The sequence below is a fragment of the Capra hircus genome, chromosome 9 (genome assembly GCF_001704415.2).
Source record: "Capra hircus breed San Clemente chromosome 9, ASM170441v1, whole genome shotgun sequence".
Lineage (NCBI taxonomy): Eukaryota > Metazoa > Chordata > Mammalia > Artiodactyla > Bovidae > Capra > Capra hircus.
This window is the reverse complement of record NC_030816.1, coordinates 49,603,171-49,626,720: the sequence shown is the minus strand read 5'-3', so window position 1 is coordinate 49,626,720 and position 23,550 is coordinate 49,603,171. Positions and strand designations below refer to the sequence as shown.

Below are 23,550 nucleotides of genomic sequence, written 5' to 3'. Positions count from 1 at the left end.
GGAAAGAATCCCAAACACTGGATATTTAAGGAAAAGAATTTTTAAATTTCATCTAATAATCATTTTATATGTGATCTTTGGAATTGAAATTATGACTGTTTTCTTTCTCAGATTTGGAAAGATGTATCAGATTACTGCTAAAAATAACTTGTGAAGTTTTGTGTTTTCTTTGTAGCGACTACAGGAGGAATTAAATAAAAACCTATTTGACAGTCTCATTGAATTTCTGCAAACATCTCATTCTGGGCTCTGGAAGAATTCTGAAGACTGGAGCAGTGAAATAAAACTCAGAGAAATTCCAACTGCTGCTCTTATTCTAGGTACAAATGTGTGTGTTTGTTTTTTTGTAAATAGTGGTTTTGTTGTTGAGAATAGAATGGAATCACCTGTTCTGATAAATTTATTTTGTCTTTTTCATTTGCATAGTTACATTGATCAAAATTTGCATACTTTGAAAACCAATTAAGTATTCTTACATTAATCATACATCTGTAAATTAAAAGAATTGACTAAGGGTTAGTTCTCACCTTTTTGTCATAAAAATGAAGGGGCAATAAATTTGTATTACTATTACTCTTTCTTCATTAGTTATTTTAATATGAGATTTGAATTCAGTGATAAACTATCAGTATATTGATAGATGTGACTTTTATATCTTTTAAGTCATATCTTCAGTGAAGTTACTCTGACCTTAATTTTATTTCCCTGTGCTTATTTTTAAAAATTTTGTATTGTAATATTGTGTTAATATTAACTGTTTGGGGGGGAGGTTGGATGAAATATAGATGTTACTTTCAGACTGCTGCTAAGTCACTTCAGTCATGTCCGACTCTGTGTGACCCCATAGACGGCAGCCCATGAGGCTCCCCCATCCCTGGGATTCTTCAGACTGCAGATTGTAAATTTTTTAGGTGCTTAAGTATCCATCACTAATATCTCATTTTAATTAAACATCTGGAATGCAGAATATTGGAAACAGTTCTTTGAAATCAGTTCAGTTCAGTCGCTCAGTCGTGTCCGACTCTTTGCGACCCCATGAATTGCAGCACGCCAGGCCTCCCTGACCATCACCAACTCCCGGAGTTCACTCAGACTCGCGTTCATCGAGTCAATGATGCCATCCAGCCATCTCATCCTCTGTCGTCCCCTTCTCCTGCTCCCAATCCCTCCCAGCATCAAAATCTTTTCCAGTGAGTCAACTCTTCGCATGAGGTGGCCAAAGTACTGGAGTTTCAGCTTTAGCATCATTCCTTCCAAAGAAATATTAGCAACTTTTCTTCATTCCGTTTGAAAGGAAAGTTGGATTTATTTGGATTCAAAACATACTCTTCATTGTATTTCTAATTTATTATTTATTCAAGGTATTTATATTAGTGAGCTCTCAGATAAGAAATTAATTCTATTATTTAATACTGCCTCTAACACTGTTCATTACCTAAATATTCTTCCTGATATTCAGGTCAATACCTCTCATACTTTAATGTACCTACAAATAATCTCCAGGGATCTTAGTAAACACAGATTTTCATTAATAAGTCTAGGGTGGGGCCAGACTTATTTGCTGGTTATTTAAGCTTGCTCATTTCTAACAGGCGTCCAGCTGATGCCCATATTGCCAATCCCAGGACCACTGAGTAACAAAACTCCAGCGAATGATTGTTGTAATGCTGTGGACCAGTTTTTCAGTGCAGTTTTAGTTTTAAACCCCTTCTATCTGCTGATGAGAAACAGAGGCCTAGTGATGGCTGGCTTGTACTATCGGGTGTTTTGTTTCTCTCCTGCCAGGTTATACAGCCTGATAGATGGCTGTTGTTGTTCAGGCACTCACCTGTGTCCAACTCTTTGTGACCCCATGGACTGCAGCATGCCAGGCTGCCCTTTCCTTCACCATCTCCTGGAGCTTGCTTTTTAAACTCATGTCCATTGAGAAGGTGATGCCATCCAGGCATCTCATCCTTTGTCCTCCCCTTCTCCTATTGCCCTCAATCTTTCCCAGCATCAGGGTCTTTTCTGATAAGTCAGCTCTTAGCATCAGGCAGCCAGAGTATTGGAGCTTCAGCATCAGTCCTTCCAGTGAATATTCAGGACTGATTGCCTTTAGGATTGACTGGTTTGATCTCCTTGTAGTCCAAGGGACTCTCAAGAGACTTTTCCAACACCACAATTCAAAAGCATAAATTCTTTGGCACTCAGCCTTCTTTATGTTCGAACTCTCACATCTGTACATGACTACTGGAAAAACTATAGCTGTGACTATATAACCTTTGTTGGCAAAGTAATGTCTCTCCTTTTTAGTATTCTGTCTAGGTTTGGTATAGCTTTTCTTCCAAGGAGCAAGTATCTTTTAATTTCATGGCTGCAGTCACCACCTGCAGTGATTTTGGAAGAAGAAAAAAACTCTCACTGTTTCCACTGTTTCCCCATGAAGTGACGGGACTGGATGCCATGATGTTAGTTTTCTGAATGTTGAGTTTTAAACAAGCCTTTTCACTTTGTTCTTTCACTTTCACAAAGAGGCTCTTTAGTTCCTCTTCACTTTCTGCCATAAGGGTGGTGTCATCTGCATATCTGAGGTTATTGATGTTTCTCCTGGCAATCTTGATTCCAGCTTGTGCTTCATCCAGCCTGGCATTTCGCATGATGTACTCTGCATATGAATTAAATAAGGAGAATGACAGTATACAGCCTTGATGTACTCCTTTCCGAATTTGAAACCTGCCCATTGTTCCACGTCTGATTCTAATTGTTGCTTCCTGAACTGCTTACAGGTTTCTCTGGAGGCAGGTCAGGTGGTTTGGTATTCCCATTTCTTGAAGAATTTGCCACAGTTTGTTGTGATCCATGCAGTCAACGGCTTTAGCATAGTCAATAAAGTAGAAATAGATGTTTTTCTGGAATTCTGTTGCTTTTTCTGTGATCCAGTGGATGGTTGCAATTTGATCTCTGGTTCCTCTGCCTTTTCTAAATCCAGCTTGAACATCTGGAAGTTCTCAATTCATACACTATTGAAGCCTAGTTTGGAAAATTTTGAGCATTACTTTGCTAGCGTGGGAAATGTGTGCCATTCTGCAGTGGATTGAACATACTTTGGCATTGCCTTTCTTGGGATTAGAATGAAAACTGACCTTTTCCAGTCCTGTGGCCACTGCTGAGTTTTCCAAATTTGCTGGCATATTGAGTATAGCACTTTCACAGCATCATCTTTCAGGATTTGAAATAGCTCCACTGGAATTCCATCACCTCCACTAGCTTTGTAGTGATGCTTTTTAAGGGCCACTTAACTTCACACTACAGGATGTCCAACTCTAGGTGAGTGATCACACCATCATGGTTATCTGGGTCAGTAAGATCTCTTTTGTATAGTTATTCTCTGTATTCTTGCCACTTCTTCCTAATATCTTCTGCTTCTGTTAGGTCCATACCATTCCTGTCCTTTTTTATGCTCATCTTTGCATGAAAAGTTCCCTTCAGTTCAGTTCACTTCAGTCGCTCAGTCGTGTCCGACTCTTTGTGACCCCATGAATTGCAGCACGCAAGGCCTCCCTGTCCATCACCAACTCTCGGAGTTCACCCAAACTCATGTCCATCGAGTCGGTGATGCCATCCAGCCATCCCATCCTCTGTAGTCCCCTTCTCCTCCTGCCCTCAATCTCTGCCAGCATCAGGGTCTTTTCCAATGAGTCAACTCTTCTCATGAGGTGGCCAAAGTATTGGAGTTTCAGCTTTAGCATCAGTCCTTCCAGAGAACACCCAGGACTGATCTCCTTTAGAATGGACTGGTTGGATCTTCTTGCAGTCCAAGGGACTCTCAAGAGTCTTCTCCAACACCACAGTTCAAAAGCATCAATTCTTCGGCGCTCAGCTTTCTTCACAGTCCAACTCTCACATCCGTACATGACCACTGGAAAAACCATAGCCTTAACTAGATGGACCTTTGTTGGCAAAGTAATGTCTCTGCTTTTTATTATGCTGTCTGGGTTGGTCATAACTTTCCTTCCAAGGAGTAAGCGTCTTTTAATTTTATGGCTGCAGTCACCATCTGCAGTGATTTTGGAGCCCAAAAAAATAAAGTCTGATACTGTTTCCACGGTTTCCCCATCTATTTGCTATGAAGTGATGGGACCAGATCCCATGATCTTAGTTTTCTGAAGTGTCTCTATTTTTTTGAAAGGATCTCTAGTCTTTCCCATTCTATTCTTTTCCTCTATTTTTTTACATTGATCATTTAGGAAGGCTTTCTTATCCCTCCTTGCTCTTCTTTGGAACTCTGTATTCAGATGGATTTATCTTTCCTTTTCTCCTTTGCCTTTTGCATCTCTTGTTCTCTCAGCTATTTGTAAGTCCTCCGTAGATAACCATTTTGCCTTTTACATTTCTTTTTCTTGGATGTGGTTTTGATCACCACCTCCTGTACAATGTTAGAAACATCCATCCATAGTTCTTCAGGTACTCTATCAGATCTAATCCCTTGAATCTGTTTGCCTAATATATGGTTGTTTGATAAAGTCAGGGGTCTGAGGAGAACATTTTTCCAGTTAAAGACAATGTTGATTATCATGTTTCCAGTAGACAAATCTATTGTTTTAAGGAACTAGTGTTAAATAGCTAATGAAGGCAGTCAGTGAAAGATAAGCCATTGTTTTATTAAACTCCCAACTTTGTTCAGAGATGCGTTGTCACACTTGTTGGCCTTTTGTTCAGTCCAGTTCAGTCGCTCAGTCGTGTCCGACTCTTTGCGACCCCATGAATCGCAGCACGCCAGGCCTCCCTGACCATCACCAACTCCCGGAGTTCACTCAGACTCACGTCCATCGAGTCAGTGATGCCATCCAGCCATCTCATCCTCTGTCGTCCCCTTCTCCTGCTCCCAATCCCTCCCAGCATCAGAGTCTTTTCCAGTGAGTCAACTCTTCTCATGAGGTGGCCAAAGTACTGGAGTTTCAGCTTTAGCATCATTCCTTCCAAAGAAAACCCAGGGCTGATCTCCTTCAGAATGGACTGGTTGGATCTTCTTGCAGTCCAAGGGACTCTCAAGAGTGTTCTCCAACACCACAGTTCAAATGCATCAATTCTTCGGCACTCAGCCTTCTTCACAGTCCAACTCTCACATCCATACATGACCACAGAAAAACCATAGCCTTGACTAGATGGACCTTAGTCGGCAAAGTAATATCTCTGCTTTTGAATATGCTATCTAGGTTGGTCATAACTTTTCTTCCAAGGAGTAAGCGTCTTTTAATTTCATGGCTGCAATCACCATCTGCAGTGATTTTGGAGCCCCCAAAAATAAAGTCTGACACTGTTTCCACTGTTTCCACATCTATTTGCTATGAAGTGATGGGATTGGATACCATGATCTTCGTTTTCTGAATGTTGAGCTTTAAGCCAACTCTTTCAGTCTCCTCTTTCACTTTCATCAAGAGGCTTTTTAGTTCCTCTTCACTTTCTGCCATAAGGGTGGTGTCATCTGCATATCTGAGATTATTGATATTTCTCCCGGCAATCTTGATTCCAGCTTGTGTTTCTTCCAGCCCAGCGTTTCTCATGATGTACTCTGCATATAAGTTAAATAAGCAGGGTGACAATATACAGCCTTGACGTACTCCTTTTCCGATTTGGAGCCAGTCTGTTGTTCCATGTCCAGTTCTAACGGTTGCTTCCTGACCTTCATACAGGTTTCTTGCATATAGGTTTCTCAAGAGGCATGTCAGGTGGTCTGGTATTCCCATCTCTTTCAGAATTGTCCACAGTTTATTGTGATCCACACAGTCAAAGGCTTTGGCATAGTCAATAAAGCAGAAATAGATGTTTTTCTGGAACTCTCTTGCTTTTTCCATGATCCAGCGGATGTTGGCGATTTGATCTCTGGTTCCTCCACCTTTTCTAAAACCAGCTTGAACATCAAGGAGTTCTCGGTTCACGTATTGCTGAAGCCTGGCTTGGAAAATTTTGAGCATTACTTTACTAGCATGTGGAGGATGAGTGCAATTGTATGGTAGTTTGAGCACTCTTTGGGATTGGAATGAAAACTGACCTTTTCCAGTCCTGTGGCCACTGCTGAGTTTTCCAAATTTGCTGGCATTTTGAGTGCAGCACTTCAACAGCATCATCTTTCAGGATTTGAAATAGCTCCACTGGAATTCCATCACTTCCACTAGCTTTGTTCATAGTGATGCTCTCTAAGGCCCACTTGACTTCACATTCCAGGATGGCTGGCTCTACATGAGTGATCACACCATTGTGATTATCTGGGTCGTGAAGATCTTTTTTGTACAGTGCTTCTGTGTATTCTTGCCACCTCTTCTTAATATCTTCTGCTTCTGTTAGGTCCATACCATTTCTATCCTTTATCGAGCCCATCTTTGCATGAAATGTTCATTTTCTTGAGGAGATCTCTAGTCTTTCCCATTTTGTTGTTTTCCTCTATGTCTTTGCATTGATCACTGAAGAAGGGTTTCTTATCTCTTCTTGCTATTCTTTGGAACTCTGCATTCAGATGCTTATATCTTTCCTTTTTTCCTTTGCTTTTCACTTCTCTTCTTTTCACAGTTATTTGTAAGGCCTCCCCAGACAGCCATTTTGCATGCTAAATATCATTTTGATATCTGTACTCAGAGGATCAGAAATATATCCATTTAAAAATAGCCTGCCAGCATTTTCATTTGTTTCCTGGTAAAAAAATTGCTTACTGGTGGTCTAGATAACTCTTGAACTTTTTTTTTTTCCTTCCAAGCAGTTAAAGTTTTATAGTAGCAAGTCTTTCCCAGGGTCTGCTATTGGAACTTGCCTAAGCATCAAGGCACCATCTAGAAATCACAGATTATGATGTTAGGGAACTTACCAATAGATAGAATTTTTTTAGTGGGGAAATGGCCAGTCAACTCTGATAACTGCATGCAGAGCACCCAAACTGATTTGTGGAAATGAGACCCAGAGATAAAATAATTTCTTAAAGAACCTAAAGTTTTAATTTATTTTTAGACTCTTCCCTCAAAAATCAACATAGCACGACTTATCTTTTGTATTTTGCTATGGTCATTTAGTAGTAGTAATGTTTGGATTCTCCTCAGTTGTTAAGTTAGGGTCACACTAAGGGCCTTATTTTTGAATGATTATTTTAAAAGCTCTTTATGAGTTTGAAATTCCTCCTAAGATGTTTTCATGGGTCATCTACACATTCCCAGTAGTTTTTTTTTTTTTCTTAAAGGAAAGTTGTGTTAAATACCTTTCCTGACAGGTATAGTGCCTGCCTCTTTGAATCTGTTTGTAATGGAGATGTTTTCATTTATGCAGTATATTTTCTTATTTTCTACTATTAATCATGTTTTGAAAATGTTTTACTTAGTAATTCACTTGGTGTGTAAAGTTGCTTTTCTTATAGTTAAATTATTAATGATAAAAATGATGGTATATATTGGTTTATTATCCCACAGGTGTGAATGTAACAGATCATGATTTAACACTCAGAAGTCTAACAGAAGTACTTCAGAATAATGTCACTCCTTATGTAGTCTCATTGCAAGCTAAAGATTGTCCAGGTAAAATATAAATGCTCTAACAGCCTTGATAAGATGTTGCAAATCTTCTCCATCCTTTTCTGTTTCTCGCTTTCATTATCCTTTTTTATTTGTGGGAATGGCGTGGCACTGCACTTTTGGCAGGATGAGGTTTTTTAAGTGCCTCTCAGAGTAACCTTGACTTTTGCAAGACTCTTGACCACTTTTGTTCAGTTTATTTTTGCCCTACCCCTACCATATCAGCTTCACTACCAGTGATCATTCAGGCACATCCCATGATGTGTTCCTGAAGCCAGTAAAATGTTAATAAGTTGGACAGTTTGGAGCAGGAAGTTGAGAATTGAGGAACTTTTTATTTAGCCCAACAGAGAAGAGACTACATACGTAGGCTCATATTTACAGCCTCAAATCATTGTATCATCCCACTTTGGTCAAAAAAAAAAATAGTACATTGCCAGAGCTAATCTCAATGGAGCCATTAAATCATGAAAAATGTGGACACTAACAGAGTCAGATGTGCTTAGATTTGGATTGACAAAAGGGCTTCAAGTGGTTACATTCATGTTCATATACTATTTGGAATTAGAAGTCCTTGGGACATCTTTAAAATGACTATAGGGACTTCACTGGCGGTCCAGTGTTTAAGACCGCACACTTCCAGTGCAGGGGGCACGAGATTGATCCCTGGTTGGAGAACTAAGGTCCCACGTGCCGCATAGCACGGCCACCAAAAAATAAAAAAGATGATTATAAGGAAGAGTTTAATCAGTAAAATAACTTACGTAAGTAATATTGTTGATCTCTTTTTAGGGGCCTTAAAAACCTTTTGCTGTCCAGTGTAATTTAAATGTATATTTTTCCTAATATAATTTATAGTTTTCATGTTTACACATTTGCTTAGGTAACACTTTTATTACAATAAATAAATACAAACTTTGTCCTAGTATTGGTCTGAATTCATAAAATTTAAATATTAAGGAGAGAATACTAATGAACCTTAATAGTTAATATGTTAAATGTTATGTTAGTATTAAGTGTAGGAAAACACGTTCTACTGAGATAGTGATCAAGAGGTTTCAGGTGTCTTAGATTTGTTTTAAGGGAATATTCTTTCTTATGTTTTATGTTCTGTAGATATGAAACATTTTTTGCAAAAGCTGGTCTCACAGTTGATGGACTGCAAAGTAGATGTGCAATCCAAAGAAAAAGAAAGTGTTCAGGTCATCCAGAAAAATGTACATTATTCAATGGATTCTCTTTCCGCTTGGTATATGAGTGTCACACAGGTAAATGTAAACTGACAGCTTTTTTTTTTTTGCCAAGAAATTGGTGTATGAATGAAGAGGCTTGTAATTACAGTGAATTTAGTACTGTTTTCATCTACTAATGGTATGTTTATGCGGCACTAGGTAGCTAATTTAGTAGTAGCTACTTATTTTTCCTAAGGTTACTAGAATCTAGAAGTTTTCTTTTATTGGTATGCAACCTAGTTCCTGGGAAGTGTTTAGTTTTTTACAGGATCATTTTATTTGTGGGAGAATGTTATCTAATGACAAGACAGCATCAGGAATTTGTTCTGCTGCAGATTCTATCTCTATGACAGTGGCTTTGGGTTCCTCGTTATTTACTTTGGTGCAGTAGAACCATGCTTTCAGTACCCATTGTTTGATGAGGAATAGTCATATATGTATATATTCAGTTGAGTTCATTCACTTAGTCGTGTCCAACTCTTTGTGACCCCATGGACTGCAGCACGCCAGTTTTCCCTGTCCATCACTAACTCCCGGAGCTTCTTAACTCATGTCAGTCGAGTTGGTGATGTCATCCAACCATCTCATCCTCCATCATCCCCTTCTCCTGCCCTAAATCTTTCGCAATATCAGGATCTTTTCCAGTGAGTTAGTTCTTTGCATCAGGTGGCCAAAGTATTGGCGTTTGAGCTTCAGCATCAGTCATTCCAGTGAATATTCAGGACTGATTTCCATTAGGATGGACTGGTTGGATCTCCTTGTAGTCCAAGGGACTCTCTAGAGTCTTCTCCAACACCATAGGTCAAAAGCATCAATTCTTCAGTGCTCAGCTTTCTTCATAGTCCAACTCTCACATCCATACATGACTACTGGCAAAACCATAGCTTTGACTAGATGGACCTTTGTTGGCAAAGTAGTGTCTCTGCTTTTTAATATGCTGTCTAAGTTTTTCATAGCTTTTCTTCCGAGGAGTAAGCGTCTTTTAATTTCATGGCTGCAGTCACCATCTGCAGTGATTTAGGAGCCCATAAAAATAAAGTTTCTCAATGTTTTCATTGTTTCCTCATCTATTTGCCATGAAGTTATGGGACCTGATGCCATGATCTTCGTTTTTTGAATGTTGAGTTTTAAGCCAGCTTTTTCACTCTCCTTTTTCACTTTTCATCAGTAGGTACACACACAGATATATATATACACACACATAATGTATACATGTATAAATCTCATGTGTTCCATGTTTGGAGTTCTCGAGGAATATAATGCTCTGTAAGTAAGGTATGTTTAACAGGCAGATAATATAAATAGAAGTTTCATTCTACCATGACAGCTCTGGTGAAATTGAATAACCTAGATGATTCATGAGTAACTGCACCATAAAAACCACAGTCTTAGTTTATGATGCTGTTGTAGCCAGATAGTATGGGAAAAGTTACTGTAGTAACGTTTTCTGCTGAATGTATTTGCTGAAGTCATCATAAATGAAGTTTGTTTTGCTTTATATAGGGATTAAACTGATTCTAATGCTTACCAGAATATGTTAATTTGATCCACAGTTTGTTTCTGGAAATCAAATACTGCCTGAGATTTAGGTCAGAAATCTTAAAAGTTGGGATTGAATCAGATGATATTTAAGATGTTTTTCAACTTGAAATTTCACAGTAGTGGAGCAGCAAGTAGTGTTACTCATTATAGTTTTTAATTAGAAACACTGGTTCTCCCCGTAAAGCAAAGCAAAATATAACATTCTATGAACAGAAAAACCAATTTTATAGAAAATATTCTCTTCTCCCCATGCTCTTCCTGTCATTTTCTCAGATAGAAGAAAATATAAATATTTCATATGAGTTATAGATTTTATGAATTTTTTTCTTCTTGGTTATTATTCCCATGTCAGACACAGAATGATTCTGCTAATAACTGTTGGAATGAATTTCTCTTTATTATGTGGGAGAAATAAAAGAAATAATGTTACTGTGAAATATGAAGGACAGTATATCAACTTGTGGCATTATAGCATTGTTTGGGTGGTAAAGCTGACTTTTAACTCTTTCTTTCCACATGGCTCGTAAGAAGACAGACCCCAAAATGCCAAGAAAAAAGAGGACTTTTTCTAGCCAGTGGCATTCTCCTCCTGTTGTGCTTATCCTAAAGGATATGGAAAGCTTCACCACAAAAGTACTCCAAGATTTTATAATTATCAGCAGGTAGATGGTGTATCTTTTGGCTTTTTCACAAAACATTTTATTAAGACGTATAATTTTTAACTCAAAAAACAACCTTTTGCAGAGAAAATGCATAGCAGTTTAATCTTCATTTTGATGCTTATGGATTGAAACCAGGATGGTTTCAAATTGTTTATGAAATTGAATGTTTAAAACCACCTATCAGATTTTCATGTGCTTTTTGATCCAAAAATGAGACTCAAAAGACAAATTAGCCAGTTTTTAATTAGAATGATAAAGCAGAATGAAATGTAGTTTCTCTCCCAAGGGTGTCTGTTTCTTACTTGCCCACTAGATGGATAAGCTACTCCAGGTTGAGCTAGTCTTGTCATGTCTTATTTTCTGATACCTATCCACTTAGAAGGTCTGAGTTACATATGTCTCTACTGAGCAAGAAATTTCTTTTTTAATATTATTTTATATGGATTTCTAATGAGAAACAACTTTTATGACCCTACTGGAACTTCATTGACTCTCTTCAATCCTGTGAGACTTGGAATTAAAATAAATAGCCCTATTTAAAAACCCAGTGACATGGTTTTCTCATGGTACATTTTTTTCGATGTAATTTATATTGGCATCTTCTGTATGTTAACTTGCTTAATAGTTATGGCTACATTTGCCTAAACCTATATTGTGTGAGAATCTACTAATATTAATATAATTCTTACTTTGATAGTCCTTCCCCCACCCCCCCATTCGAAACTAACATTTCCAGATTCTTAAGACTTCTCTTAATGTTGACACTGAACAGATTTAACATGCTGAAAAAATGCACAGTACAGATTAGTGATATAAAAGCTATACCTTTTGGAACTCAGACTTGTGACTGCTTTTACTATCGAAAGTAAGAAAGAGAACCTTAAGCAGTAATAGAGTGCCAGTGCTTTATACCATGACGGTAGACCTGCATCCAGTAGAACACTGAGAAGCAGGAGCTAATATGAGGGAACAAACAAATGATCAGCCACGATACAGAGGCTCTGACCCACAGTGGCTCTAAGGGATATTGCTGCTCTAGTCTGTGGAAGTCATTTGTGTTCATACTGGTAATGCTAAGAGTAAATCATGTTCAGTAAGTTTGAGTTAAGAATGCAGGGAAAGGATGTAGCATTTTTAAATTACGTCCATTAAAAATATCTTACAGGTTTTTAAGAAAATTTTTCTAAAGCTTAGCTATTATGGCGGGATTGACATAGCGTGTAAAGATGTCCATAAATTAGTGAGCTTCATGTCACTGAACTCTTAGGCTAGATGTCTGACCATGAGGAAGACTGTAGGTATGGCTCAAACGTTGGATGAGAGTTTGAATAGTATCTGACACTTCTTTTAACACTTGATTTTGTATAACCTAAGAGGGAAGCACTTGATCTCTCTGGACCACCATGTTCTTATTGCTAATCTATTAAATAGATTGATTTCAGAGCTAAAATGTCTGGGAAATAGCTAGTTCTTTGCTGCCATAACAGAGGAAAATGAGTGACCTAAAATTTTTTATTATTTAGAATGATCTTCCTTAGCAATGTGTTATAAAGTAGGCATTAAACAAAGGTTGTCTTATTTTAAAATATGATGTATTGAAATGTATTTGCTAAAGACTTTGAATTTTTGTAACTTCCTTTGAAAACTAGTCAACATCTACATGAATTTCCACTAATCCTCATTTTTGGAATTGCCACATCCCCTGTTGTCATCCATCGGCTGCTTCCTCATGCAGTATCATCTCTATTGTGTATAGAACTGTTCCAGTCTTTGTCTTGTAAGGAGCACCTGACTACGGTACTTGATAAGGTAAAAAGAAAAAATTGTACCAGTGCAATAGGATGAAAAGAAAACTTCCAAGAATAGACTATAAATATAAACGTTAGTGATAAATTTCTGTGTCTCTCACTATGATATTGTATATGTTCCTACACATATTTTTGTATTTTTATTTATTTTATAATGTATAGTTTGGCCTCTTCACTTAAAATATAAGCTTTATGGAAAAAGTAATCATATCTTTCTGTATTTACCTACCTATTAACCCTATTAACTAGTCATTACTCAATGGAAAATTACAGGTTTTTAAAATAAATTTTTACAGAATTTAATGACTCCCTGGTAACAGTAGCAATGTTTTGGCACTTACATTTTATGTTAAATGACTTGGAGTTTTTATGGACTCTTTCTTGTCATGCTGCTCATGACAGAAAGTAAATACTAAGGTATTCCCAGACCTTAGCTCTGTGTTTCTACCTAAGTGGAAATACTCTACGTTAGTATTGACCTTCTGTGAATTGTTGCTGAACTCAGCTCCTTGAAGATGTGCTTTTTGCTGCTATGTAATTTAATAATGACATTCCACTTATTTAATAACCACTTTAAAGGTGGTATCCACTGACAGTTTAGGGAAATTTTTCCAGCTACAGTATTTAAAGTTGCTTGGTTGTGACCAAATTCAGTTGGCCTTCTATAACTCTGCTTCAGCTTGAAAAGCCTAGTATGACTTCATTTTCAGATTTAAAATCTTCAGTGTAGCCATTGAAAATTAGCTGAGTGATACAAATTTACCAATTTAATATTTTTTAAATAAACACCTGTTAATTTTAGGTTTCTCATTCAACAGTACATGGTGCGTTACTCTTCATTACTGTGCATAGATGAAAAAGAAATCTTATCAAATAAAAGTTGCCAAAGCCTACAGCTTCTTCAGTGACTTCTGATGGGAGGAAAGAGACTATATAGATGAGATTTTTTTGATAGAATTTAATAGAACTTTTACAAATTAGGAATTGAATGAAGGATGATGGACATCTTTGATTTGAAGGTGTAGAATGAATAGCTACTTGTGTTGTTGTTACTGTTTTATAAATTATTTTAAAGTTTTGGTTGATACTTGTCATACAAAAATCTAGCTACTGGTATAGCTTTCATAGGTACTGTGTTATAGTATCACTTTTTGCCTCATTATTTACTTGATGTTTATGAAGAGTCAAGACTAACAGGGAGTATGTCCTGCCTTCCTTTCTCTCTTTCAGCTTCTTCTTACAACTCAGTTTCCATTTAAGCTAAGTGAAAAAGTGTTGCAGATTCTGACCAACATCTTTTTGTATCATGATTTCTCAATTCAAAACTTTATAAAAGGACTTCAGGTAAGAAGACACTAGTAGGTTTGAAAGTTCACAGGCTGATTCTAAATAAATTTGTGTGTTATTTCAGACTGACTTTTGAGTGTAATAATTAGGCACTTTAAATGACAAGATCTGGATAAGTAAATTCAAGTTATATTATTCTGTGTTCAATGAATCCTTTGCTATCTTGCATCAAAATGTAGAGAATATGTTAATTCGAATATTAAAACTTGAAAAAGACCTCTCTCCTTTGCAGTGATTCTTAATCATTTGGTGGGGGATGTGGGGAGGACATACTTTTTTGAGAATCTGATGAGCACTAATGGGCTTTTCTACCCAAGAAATGATATATATAAAGGGTCAGCAAAGTTTTTCTTTAAAGGGCTGTATATTAAATATTTTTGGCTTTGCATGGTACATGTGGTCTCTGTTGAACGTCGTCTTATTTTTTAATCATAACCATATTGGGACTTCCCTGGTGGTCCAGCGGTTAAGAATCTGCCTTGCAGTGCAGATGTGGGTTTTATCCCTTGTTGGGGAACTTAGATCCCAAATGCCTGGGAGCAGCGAAGCCCATACACTGTAGAGAGCCGGTGTGCTGCAGCTAGAGAGTCCGTGCACCTCAGCGAAAGATCCTCCATGGTACAACAAAGATTCCACATGCCACAACCGAGACCCCACATAGTCAAGTAAATATATTTTTAAAACAATCCTTTTAAGGTATAAAAATGATTCATAGTTCTTGCTGCTGCTGCTGCTGCTAAGTCGCTTCACTCGTGTCTGACTCTGTGCGACCCCCATAGACAGCAGCCCACCAGGCTCCCCTGTCCCTGGGATTCTCCAGGCAAGAATATTGGAGTGGGTTGCCATTTCCTTCTCCAATGCATGAAAGTGAAAAGTGAAAGTGAACTCGCTCAGTCGTGTCTGACTCCTAGCGACCTCATGGACTGCAGCCTACCAGGCTTTTCTGTCCATGGAATTTTCCAGGCAAGAGTACTGGAGTGGGTGCCATTACCTTCTCCATCATAGTTCCTAAGTCGTATAAAAATTGGCTATAGACTGTAGCTTGCGGTGCCCTGCACATGTGTTTGTGTTCATTTTATTTATTCCTGTATACTGTGAATGCATTTTCACTAAGGTTTCATAACTTGCCAGAAGAAAATTCATGAACCTAATCTAAATAACACCTAATCTAAAAACGGACTCCGTTCTCAGTAATTTAAAAGTTAATAGTACTTCCTTTTCTTGGCAGTTATCTAAAATACCTTAGCAAAGTGTAATTGTTGTGAACACATGCTATTTGTCAAGTTCATTAAAACCTATGTATTAGTAATCTTTAGCCCAAGAGTATAGTAGGATATTTCATGTTCATGTAGTGCCTTGAAGATTACAAATTATTTCGTTTCTCTTATGTATTCTTCCTTTACGTTAAACACAATAGTGTTTTATTACATAAGAGTAAGCTCTTATGGCGAATATGTGTCTGTTTTTTCAACTTAGACTTTTTAAAAAGAGTATTTTAAAGCAAGAAAATATTATTTACCTTAGCAGTGGAAAGAAAGTGAAAGTCGCTCAGTTCAGTTCAGTCGCTCAGTCATGTCCGACTCTTTGCGACCCCATGATTCCCAGCATGCCAGGCCTCCCTGTCCATCACCAGCTCCCGGAGTTACCCAAATTCATGTCCATCGAGTTGGTGATGCCATCCAGCCGTCTCATCCTCTGTCGTCTCCTTCTCCTCGTGCCCCCATCCCTCCCAGCATCAGTCTTTTTCCAGTGAGTCAACTCTTCGCATGAGGTGTCCAAAGTATTGGAGTTTCAGCTTTAGCATCAGTCCTTCCAATGAACACCCAGGACTATTCTCCTTTAGGATGGACTGGTTGGATCTCCTTACAGTCCAAGGGACTTGCAAGAGTCTTCTCCAGCACCACAGTTCAAATGCATCAATTCTTCGGCATTCAGCTTTCTTTATATTCCAACTCTCACAGCCATACGTGACCACTGGAAAAACCATAGCCTTGACTAGACGGAACTTTGTTGGCAAAGTAATGTCTCTGCTTTCTAATATGCTGTCTGGGTTGGTCATAACTTTCCTTCCAAGGAGTGTCTTTTAATTTCATGGCTGCAGTCACCATCTGCAGTGATTTTGGAGCCCAAAAAAATAAAGTCTGACACTGTTTCCACTGTTTCCCCATCTATTTGCCATGAAGTGATGGGACTGGATGCCATGATCTTTGTTTTCTGAATGTTTAGCTTTAAGCCAACTTTTTCACTTTCCTCTTTAACTCATCAAGAGGATCTTTAGTTCTTCACTGCCATAAGGGTCGTGTCATCTGCATATCTGAGGTTATTGATATTTCTCCCAGCAATCTTGATTCCAGATTGTGCTTCATCCAGCCCAGCGTTTCTCATGATGTAGCCTGCATAGAAGTTAAACAAGTAGGGTGACAATATTACACCCTTGACATACTCCTTTTCCTATTTGGAACCAGTCTGTTGTTCCATGTCCATGTCTATATGCTTCCTGACCTGCATATAGGTTTCTCAAGAGGCAGGTCAGGTGGTCTGGTATTCCCATCTCTTTCAGAATTTTCCGCAGTTTGTTGTGATCTACACAGTCCAAGGCTTTGGCATAGTCAATAAAGCAGAAATAGATGTTTTTCTGGAACTCTCTTGCTTTTTCGATGATACAGCAGATGTTGGCAATTTAATCTCTGGTTCCTCTGCCTTTGCTAAAACCAGCTTGAACATCTGGAAGTTCACGGTTCACGTATTGCTGAAGCCTGGCTTGGAGAATTTTGAGCATTACTTGACTAGCGTGTGAGATGAGTGCAATTGTGTGGTAGTTTGAGCATTCTTTGGCCTTGCCATTCTTTGGGATTGGAATGAAAACACATTTTACAGTCCTGTGGCCACTGCTGAGTTTTCCAAATTTGCTGACATATTGAGTGCAGCACTTTCACAGCATCATCTTTGAGGATTTGAAATAGCTCAACTGGAATTCCATCACTTCCACTAGCTTTATTTGTAGTGATGCTTTCTAACGCCCACTTGACTTCACATTCCAGGATGGCTGGTTCTAGGTGAGTGATCACACCATCGTGATTATCTGGGTTATGAAGCTCTTTTTTGTACAGTTCTGTGTATTCTTGCCACCTCTTCTTAATATCTTCTGCTTCTGTTAGGTCCAGACCACTTCTGTCCTTTATCGAGCCCATCTTTGCATGAAATGTTCCCTTGGTATCTCTAATTTTCTTGAAGAGATCTCTAGTCTTTCCCATTCTGTTGTTTTCCTCTATTTCTTTGCATTGATCGCTAAGAAGGCCTTCTTATCTCTTTTTGCTATTCTCTGGAACTCTGCATTCAGATGCTTACATCTTTCCTTTTCTCCTTTGCTTTTCACTTCTCTTCTTTTCACAGCTATTTGTAAGGCCTCCTCAGACAGCCATTTTGCTTTTTTGCATTTCTTTTCTATGGGAATGTTCTTGATCCTTGTCTCCTGTACAATGTCAGGAACCTCCATCCATAGTTCAGGCATTCTGTCTGTCAGATGTAATCCCTTAAATCTATTTCTCACTTCCACTGTATAATCATAAGGGATTTGATTTAGGTCATACCTGAATGGTCTAGTGGTTTTCCCCACTTTCTTCAATTTAAGTCTGAATTTAGCAATAAGGAGTTCATGATCTGAGTCACAGTCAGCTCCCTGTCTTGTTTTTGATGACTGTATAGAGCTTCTCTATCTTCGGCTGCAAAGAATTTAAGAAGTCTGATTTCGGTGTTGACCATCTGGTGATGTCCATGTGTAGAGTCGTCTTTTGTGTTGTTGGAAGAGTGTTTGCTATGATCATGCATTCTCTTGGCAAAACTCTATTAGCCTTTGCTCTGTTTCATTCCATATTCCACGGCCAAATTTGCCTGTTACTCCAGGTGTTTCTTGACTTCCTACTTTTGCATTCCAGTCCCTTATAATGAAAAAGACATCTTTTTTGGGTGTTAGTTCTAAAAGGTCTTCTAGGTCTTCATAGAACCGTTCAACTTCAGCTTCTTCAGCATTACTGGTTGGGGCATAGGCTTGGATAACTGTGATATTGAATGGTTTGCCTTGGAAACGAACAGAGATCATTCTGTCATTTTTGAGATTGCAACCAAGTACTACATTTCAGACTCTCTTGTTGACCATGATGGCTACTCCATTTCTTCTAAGGGATTCCTGCCCGCAGTTGTAGATATAATGGTCATCTGAGTTAAATTCACCCATTCCAGTCCATTTTAGAAAGTCGCTCAGTCGTGTCCAATTCTTTCCAACCCTTTAGACTCCAGAGTCCATGGAATTCTCCAGCCAGAATACCAGAGTGGGTATCCTTTCCCTTCTCCAGGGCATTTTCCCAACCCAGGGATCGAATCCAGTCTCCTGCATTGCAGGTGTATTCTTTACCAGTTTAGCCACCAGGGAAGTGTGATGTTAAATAAAATTGAGATATAACAACTTTCTAATTTTACTTCTGTCATTCATTTCATTTCATTCATTTGTTTATTTACTTCATAAGTGTTTATTGAGAGTCTACTCTTAAGCACTGGGCTAACCCTTGGAGATACAGAGGACAAAGAAATCTCTGTCTTCAAATTGCTTATTGTTTACTGAAGGAGGCAGAAAAGTAGAACTGCAGCTCTTGAGTAGTCAGTGCTATTAGAGAAACATGCCTGGGGATTCCATAGAGAACAGAAGTGTATCCTAAGGAACAGGAGCTTGCTGGGTCAAAGCTGGAAAGGCAACAGTAGAGAGAGAGAGCTCTGTTGGAGGGGTACTACTTCCCTGGTGGCTCAGAAGGTAAAGAATCCACCTGCAATGCAGGAGACCCAGGTTTGATCCCTGGGTTGGAAAAATCTCCTGGAGAAGGAAATGTTTACCCACTCCAGTAATTCTTGCCTGGAGAATCCCATGGACAGAGGAGCCTGGCAGGCTACAGTCCATGGTTTGCAAAGAGCTGGACACAATAAGCACAGGATAATAGTCTAGACAAGTTAGGAGAAGGGCTAAACTCAGGTAGTGATGATGAGACTAGGGAGAAGGAGACAGATTTAAAGATGAGACAGAATCTTGTGGCTGATGGGATATGTAAGAGAGGAGCATCTTACATACACACAGGTTCTAGCTTAGCAGATGGTTTGGTACCATTTATTAAGTGTACATGTTTAAATAAAGCCAAGAACCCTTTTGTCAGAAAAGGATGTTTCTTTCTATGTATGGTAAATTTAGGGCACTTTGGATATAAAAATTTGTACCCAGGAGAAACATCTGGACTATAAATACTTAGGATTTATCATTGAAAGGTAGGTGGTTGAAGCTGTGTCATGAGGATGAAGTATCACCTAGAAGAGTGAGGAAAGAACTAAGAACAGAACCCTAAAGCAAGCTAAGTATGAGTGAGCAATGGAAAAGGAGACTAGAAACAGTAAGGAAAGCCAACAGGAAAATATTTCACTGAAGTCAAAGGAAAAGGAAATACACACTGTAGGCTCACATACAATTGAGAAAGTGAGTAGGAAAAAAAAGCATGTTAGGGCTTTCCTGATGGTCCAGTGGTTGGGAACCCACCTGCCAATGCTAGGGACACGAATTTGATCCCTGGTTGGGGAAGATGGCACGAGAGCATTAAGCCCTGGTGCTGCAACTACTGAAACCTATGTGCCTCGTGCCTGTGTTTGCAACAAGAGAAGCCGCCGTAGTGAGAATCCTGCATACGACAACTAGAGAATAGCCCCCACTCACTGCAACTAGGGAAAGTCTGTGCAGCAATGAAGACCCAACGCAGCCAAAAATAGAAATAAATGCATATGAATAAAGATTATTTGTTAATATATTAACCAGGTTACTTAATCTTTCTGTGTCTCAGTTTTCTCATCTGTAAAATGAAGGGATCTGATTAGATGATTTTTTTAGGTTCCTGATTATTTATGTTAGGTACTTTATTAAGTATTAACATTGCTCCATTGATATGTATTATTATCTCCAGTTTTGCACTTGAGAAACAGAGACTTAGATTAAGTAGCTTGGCCAAGATCAGACAGCAGAATCTCAGTACCCCATTTGTCCAGTTTTCCTAATCATCAGTAGTTCCATTGCTCAGTCGTGTTTGACTCTTTGTGACCTGATGGACTGCAGCATGCCAGGTCTCCTTGTCCTTCACCATCTCCTGGAGCTTGCTCAAACCTCATGTCCATTGAGTTGGTGATGCCATCCAACCATCTCGTCCTCTGTTGTCTCCTTCTCTTCCTCCTGCTTTCAATCTTTCCCAGCATCAGGGTCTTTTCTAATGAGTCAGCTCTTCGCATCAGGTGGCCAAAGTACTGGAGCTTCAGCATTAGTCCTTCCAGTGAAATTCAGGATTGATTTCTTTAGTATTGACTGGTTTGATCTAGGGACTCTCAAGAGTCTTCTCCAACACCACAGTTCAAGAGCATCAGTTCTAAGGCTCTCAGCCTTTTTTATAGTCCAGCTCTCACTTCCATACCTGACTCCTGGAAAAACCATAGCCTTGACTATATGGACCTTTGTCAACAAAGTAATGTCTCTGCTTTTTAGTACGCTTTCTAGGTTTGTCATAGCTTTTCTCCCAAGGAGCAAGTGTCTGCAGTCACCATCTGCAGTGATTTTGGAGCCCAGGAAAATAAAGTCTGTCACATTTTCACATCTGTTTGCCTGGAAATGATGGGACTGGATGCCATGATTTTCATGTTTTGAATGTTTAAAGTTTAGTTTTTGAATGTAAATTTTAATCATCAGTGGGAAATACTCTGTGTAAGTATTTCTATAGAAGGTGCAATAGGGCATGTAATCACTGTATGTTTAAGTCCTTCCCTCATTAGGTAGATATAACCAACTTGTTAATTGACCCAAATATTGACAACACACTTGAACTAAATAGCTGAGTGTCACTGGGTTCTTGACTTTATCTACAGCTGTCCTCTAACTTAGGTGACTTGCTCTTCCCGAGCAAGTCCCATATTGTGTTTGGTTTTTACTTTTCTCATGTTTAAAAAGTAGTATTAACATTGAAATAAATATAATCACATTAATATAACTATATAAGCAAGGAAGAAGACTATGTTAGTATGTGGAACGATAATGTAGCATTTGGCACGAACAGTCTCTTTTTATTTTGTACTTGTTTCCAACTTAGGCTGTCCCTTTGCTTTATAGCCTTATACCTCCTGTAGAATGGACTGTTCTGGAGGATTTTCTTTAGTCTTGGATATTTGGTCTTCAGCTCTACAGGCTCAAAAATTCATTATCAGTTTATGCATGAAAGGTCAAGCTCAAACACCTTAAGACTAATATATAAGCTAGCATGTTAATTTATTAATTTGTGGTGGGGAATACTGTTTTCCAGTGACCAGAGTTTGTTTTCTACTCTATCTAGAGAGCTCTCTCTTTGGTACAAGGTACCTGGAAAAACCAAACTGGTCATGAGAAGCTTGCTTAGAGTCAGGAGTTTTTAACATGTGCATAGTCTTGTAAAATACATCTTACGAGTTATGGTAGAAGCTGGAAAATCAGTCCCCCTTGTACTGGAGAGACCACAGCATTCTACTTACAGGACTACACGTAGCTACCAAATATGTGCTGTCTTTTCCTCCATGACAAAACTTGAGTTTTAAAAGATACTCTTTCTTTGGACATGTCTCATTTTTTGTTATTTATTTATTTATTTTTAATCAGTAAGCAAGGCTTCTGCTATTGTAGCATTTTTTTTTAATTTAGCAGACCAGTTTTTACACCAATTTTAGATTGGTATTTTTTTAGGAATATGTGAGCATCTGTTAGACTATTAGATCACACCACAGTCACATTTCCATCGCAACTATTGTTAATTGTAAGTGAGCAGCTTCTGCAGATAGCTGATCTATCCACTTGTGTTCGTTTCTTTCAGTTTATACTTCAGAGACTACAATTTTCTGACCTTGTCCGCAAAATTGGAGCCCTAAAATATTCTAGGTGTATAGCCATTTATGCATTGTTTGTAGTTTTATTGTGACATTATTAAATATATTAGTGCCATAAATACTTTCGCTGTTTAAAAAAAAAACGTAATATTGAGCAGACATGGGGCAAGAGATTTACTGTCGAATATAGCAAATATATTTAATCTTCACTTTTCTTTCAGCTTTCTCTATTAGAACATTTTTATTCCCAGCCCCTCAGTGTTCTGTGCTGTAATCTCCCAGAAGCCAAGAGAAGAACACATTTTTTATCTGCTAATCAATGTGAAAACATCCGACGTCTTCCATCATTTAGAAGGTAAAAAGAGAAGTACATATTTAGTATATCTTGTAAAAGAGTTGGGGCAAAATAAGGGATTTCAGAGCCAGGTAATTTTGAAGTGGGTAAAGGAAAAATAACTTTTTTTTTAGAGCAAAATAAAACACTTTGTTTTTAATTGAGATATTTGGCATAAAGAAAAATATTTTTGCAGGGGGGCATAATTTCCAGTATTGTTACTTTTTATAAGTAACATTTCCTGTTTGTGGAGTTTATGGCCTTTGTTTAATATTAGACCCCTAGACTAAGAAATCCACCTGATTTAAGGACTTGACCATGACTTGAATTTATTTTTGAAAAGAAATAAAAGATTGTAGCCACCAATCTAGGTAGTTCTTTATTTCCGTATGCTATTCAAGTATTTAAAATTTTCATTCTCTGTTTTTGTGTATGCGGTGGTAAAAATTTTAGGTATGTGGAAAAGCAATCTTCACAAAAGCAAGTTGCACTGTTGACCAGTGACAAATCGTTGAAGGTAGGAATATGGATATATTTCTTGCTGTTTTATTCTTTTTTTTTCCTTCATGAAAAAGAAGATGCACAAAAATTTACTGAGTTTATTTTTAAAAAACTGTACGCTCTAATATGCATTGCATAGTGAAGTATTGGATCTTGATAATCCTATAGAAATGTGATTGTTAAAGGTGGTATAAAACCTCAGTTCTAAAGGAAGACCTTTTTTTTTTTTTTTTTTAAATCAAGAAGGAAAAGCTAGAACATGAGGTTTCTCCTGTGGTCTGTTTTGGAAACGCTTGCAGATCTCAACTTTCTTTTCCACATAGTGGTTTTGGAATCTGTAGGTGGTCTCATTTTAATGTTCTTGTAAGGGTTGTGAGAAATAGAAGCCATGCAACTTCGGGCCCTACTGCTAAGTGGATATTGATTTGATTTGGAGAAAAATATATCATTACATATTGATAATATAGTGCCAGGAAAGATGTAATGAGCTTAGAAAATTATGAGTTAACTATACAGCATGGGGAATATCAAAAGAGGGAGTTTTTTTCTTTCTTAAATAAATAATACTTGGACCTGGTACATAATTCAAAGATAAAGATAATAGACAGTGAAAAGGTTCCCTCCCACCTTAGTCCTCCACTACCCACTTACCCTCCCTGGATATGGCCA

General features: G+C 38.1%; 1 protein-coding gene across 3 annotated transcripts in view; it reads left to right on the top strand.

Annotated features, from left to right (window-relative positions):
• ORC3 (origin recognition complex subunit 3) overlaps positions 1-23,550 on the top strand; it is a 73,245-nt gene that overhangs the window by 9,731 nt on the left and 39,964 nt on the right. For 2 of the 3 annotated variants that reach the window (XM_005684697.3, XM_005684696.3), the window contains exons 4-11: positions 176-320; positions 7,434-7,538; positions 8,652-8,803; positions 10,838-10,971; positions 12,621-12,780; positions 14,010-14,123; positions 22,268-22,401; positions 22,834-22,897. In XM_005684697.3, coding sequence (XP_005684754.2) covers positions 176-320; positions 7,434-7,538; positions 8,652-8,803; positions 10,838-10,971; positions 12,621-12,780; positions 14,010-14,123; positions 22,268-22,401; positions 22,834-22,897 — 1,008 coding nt within the window. The remainder of the gene's footprint in view (positions 1-175; positions 321-7,433; positions 7,539-8,651; positions 8,804-10,837; positions 10,972-12,620; positions 12,781-14,009; positions 14,124-22,267; positions 22,402-22,833; positions 22,898-23,550) is intronic. The other variant, XM_013966491.2, reaches the window with a different exon arrangement.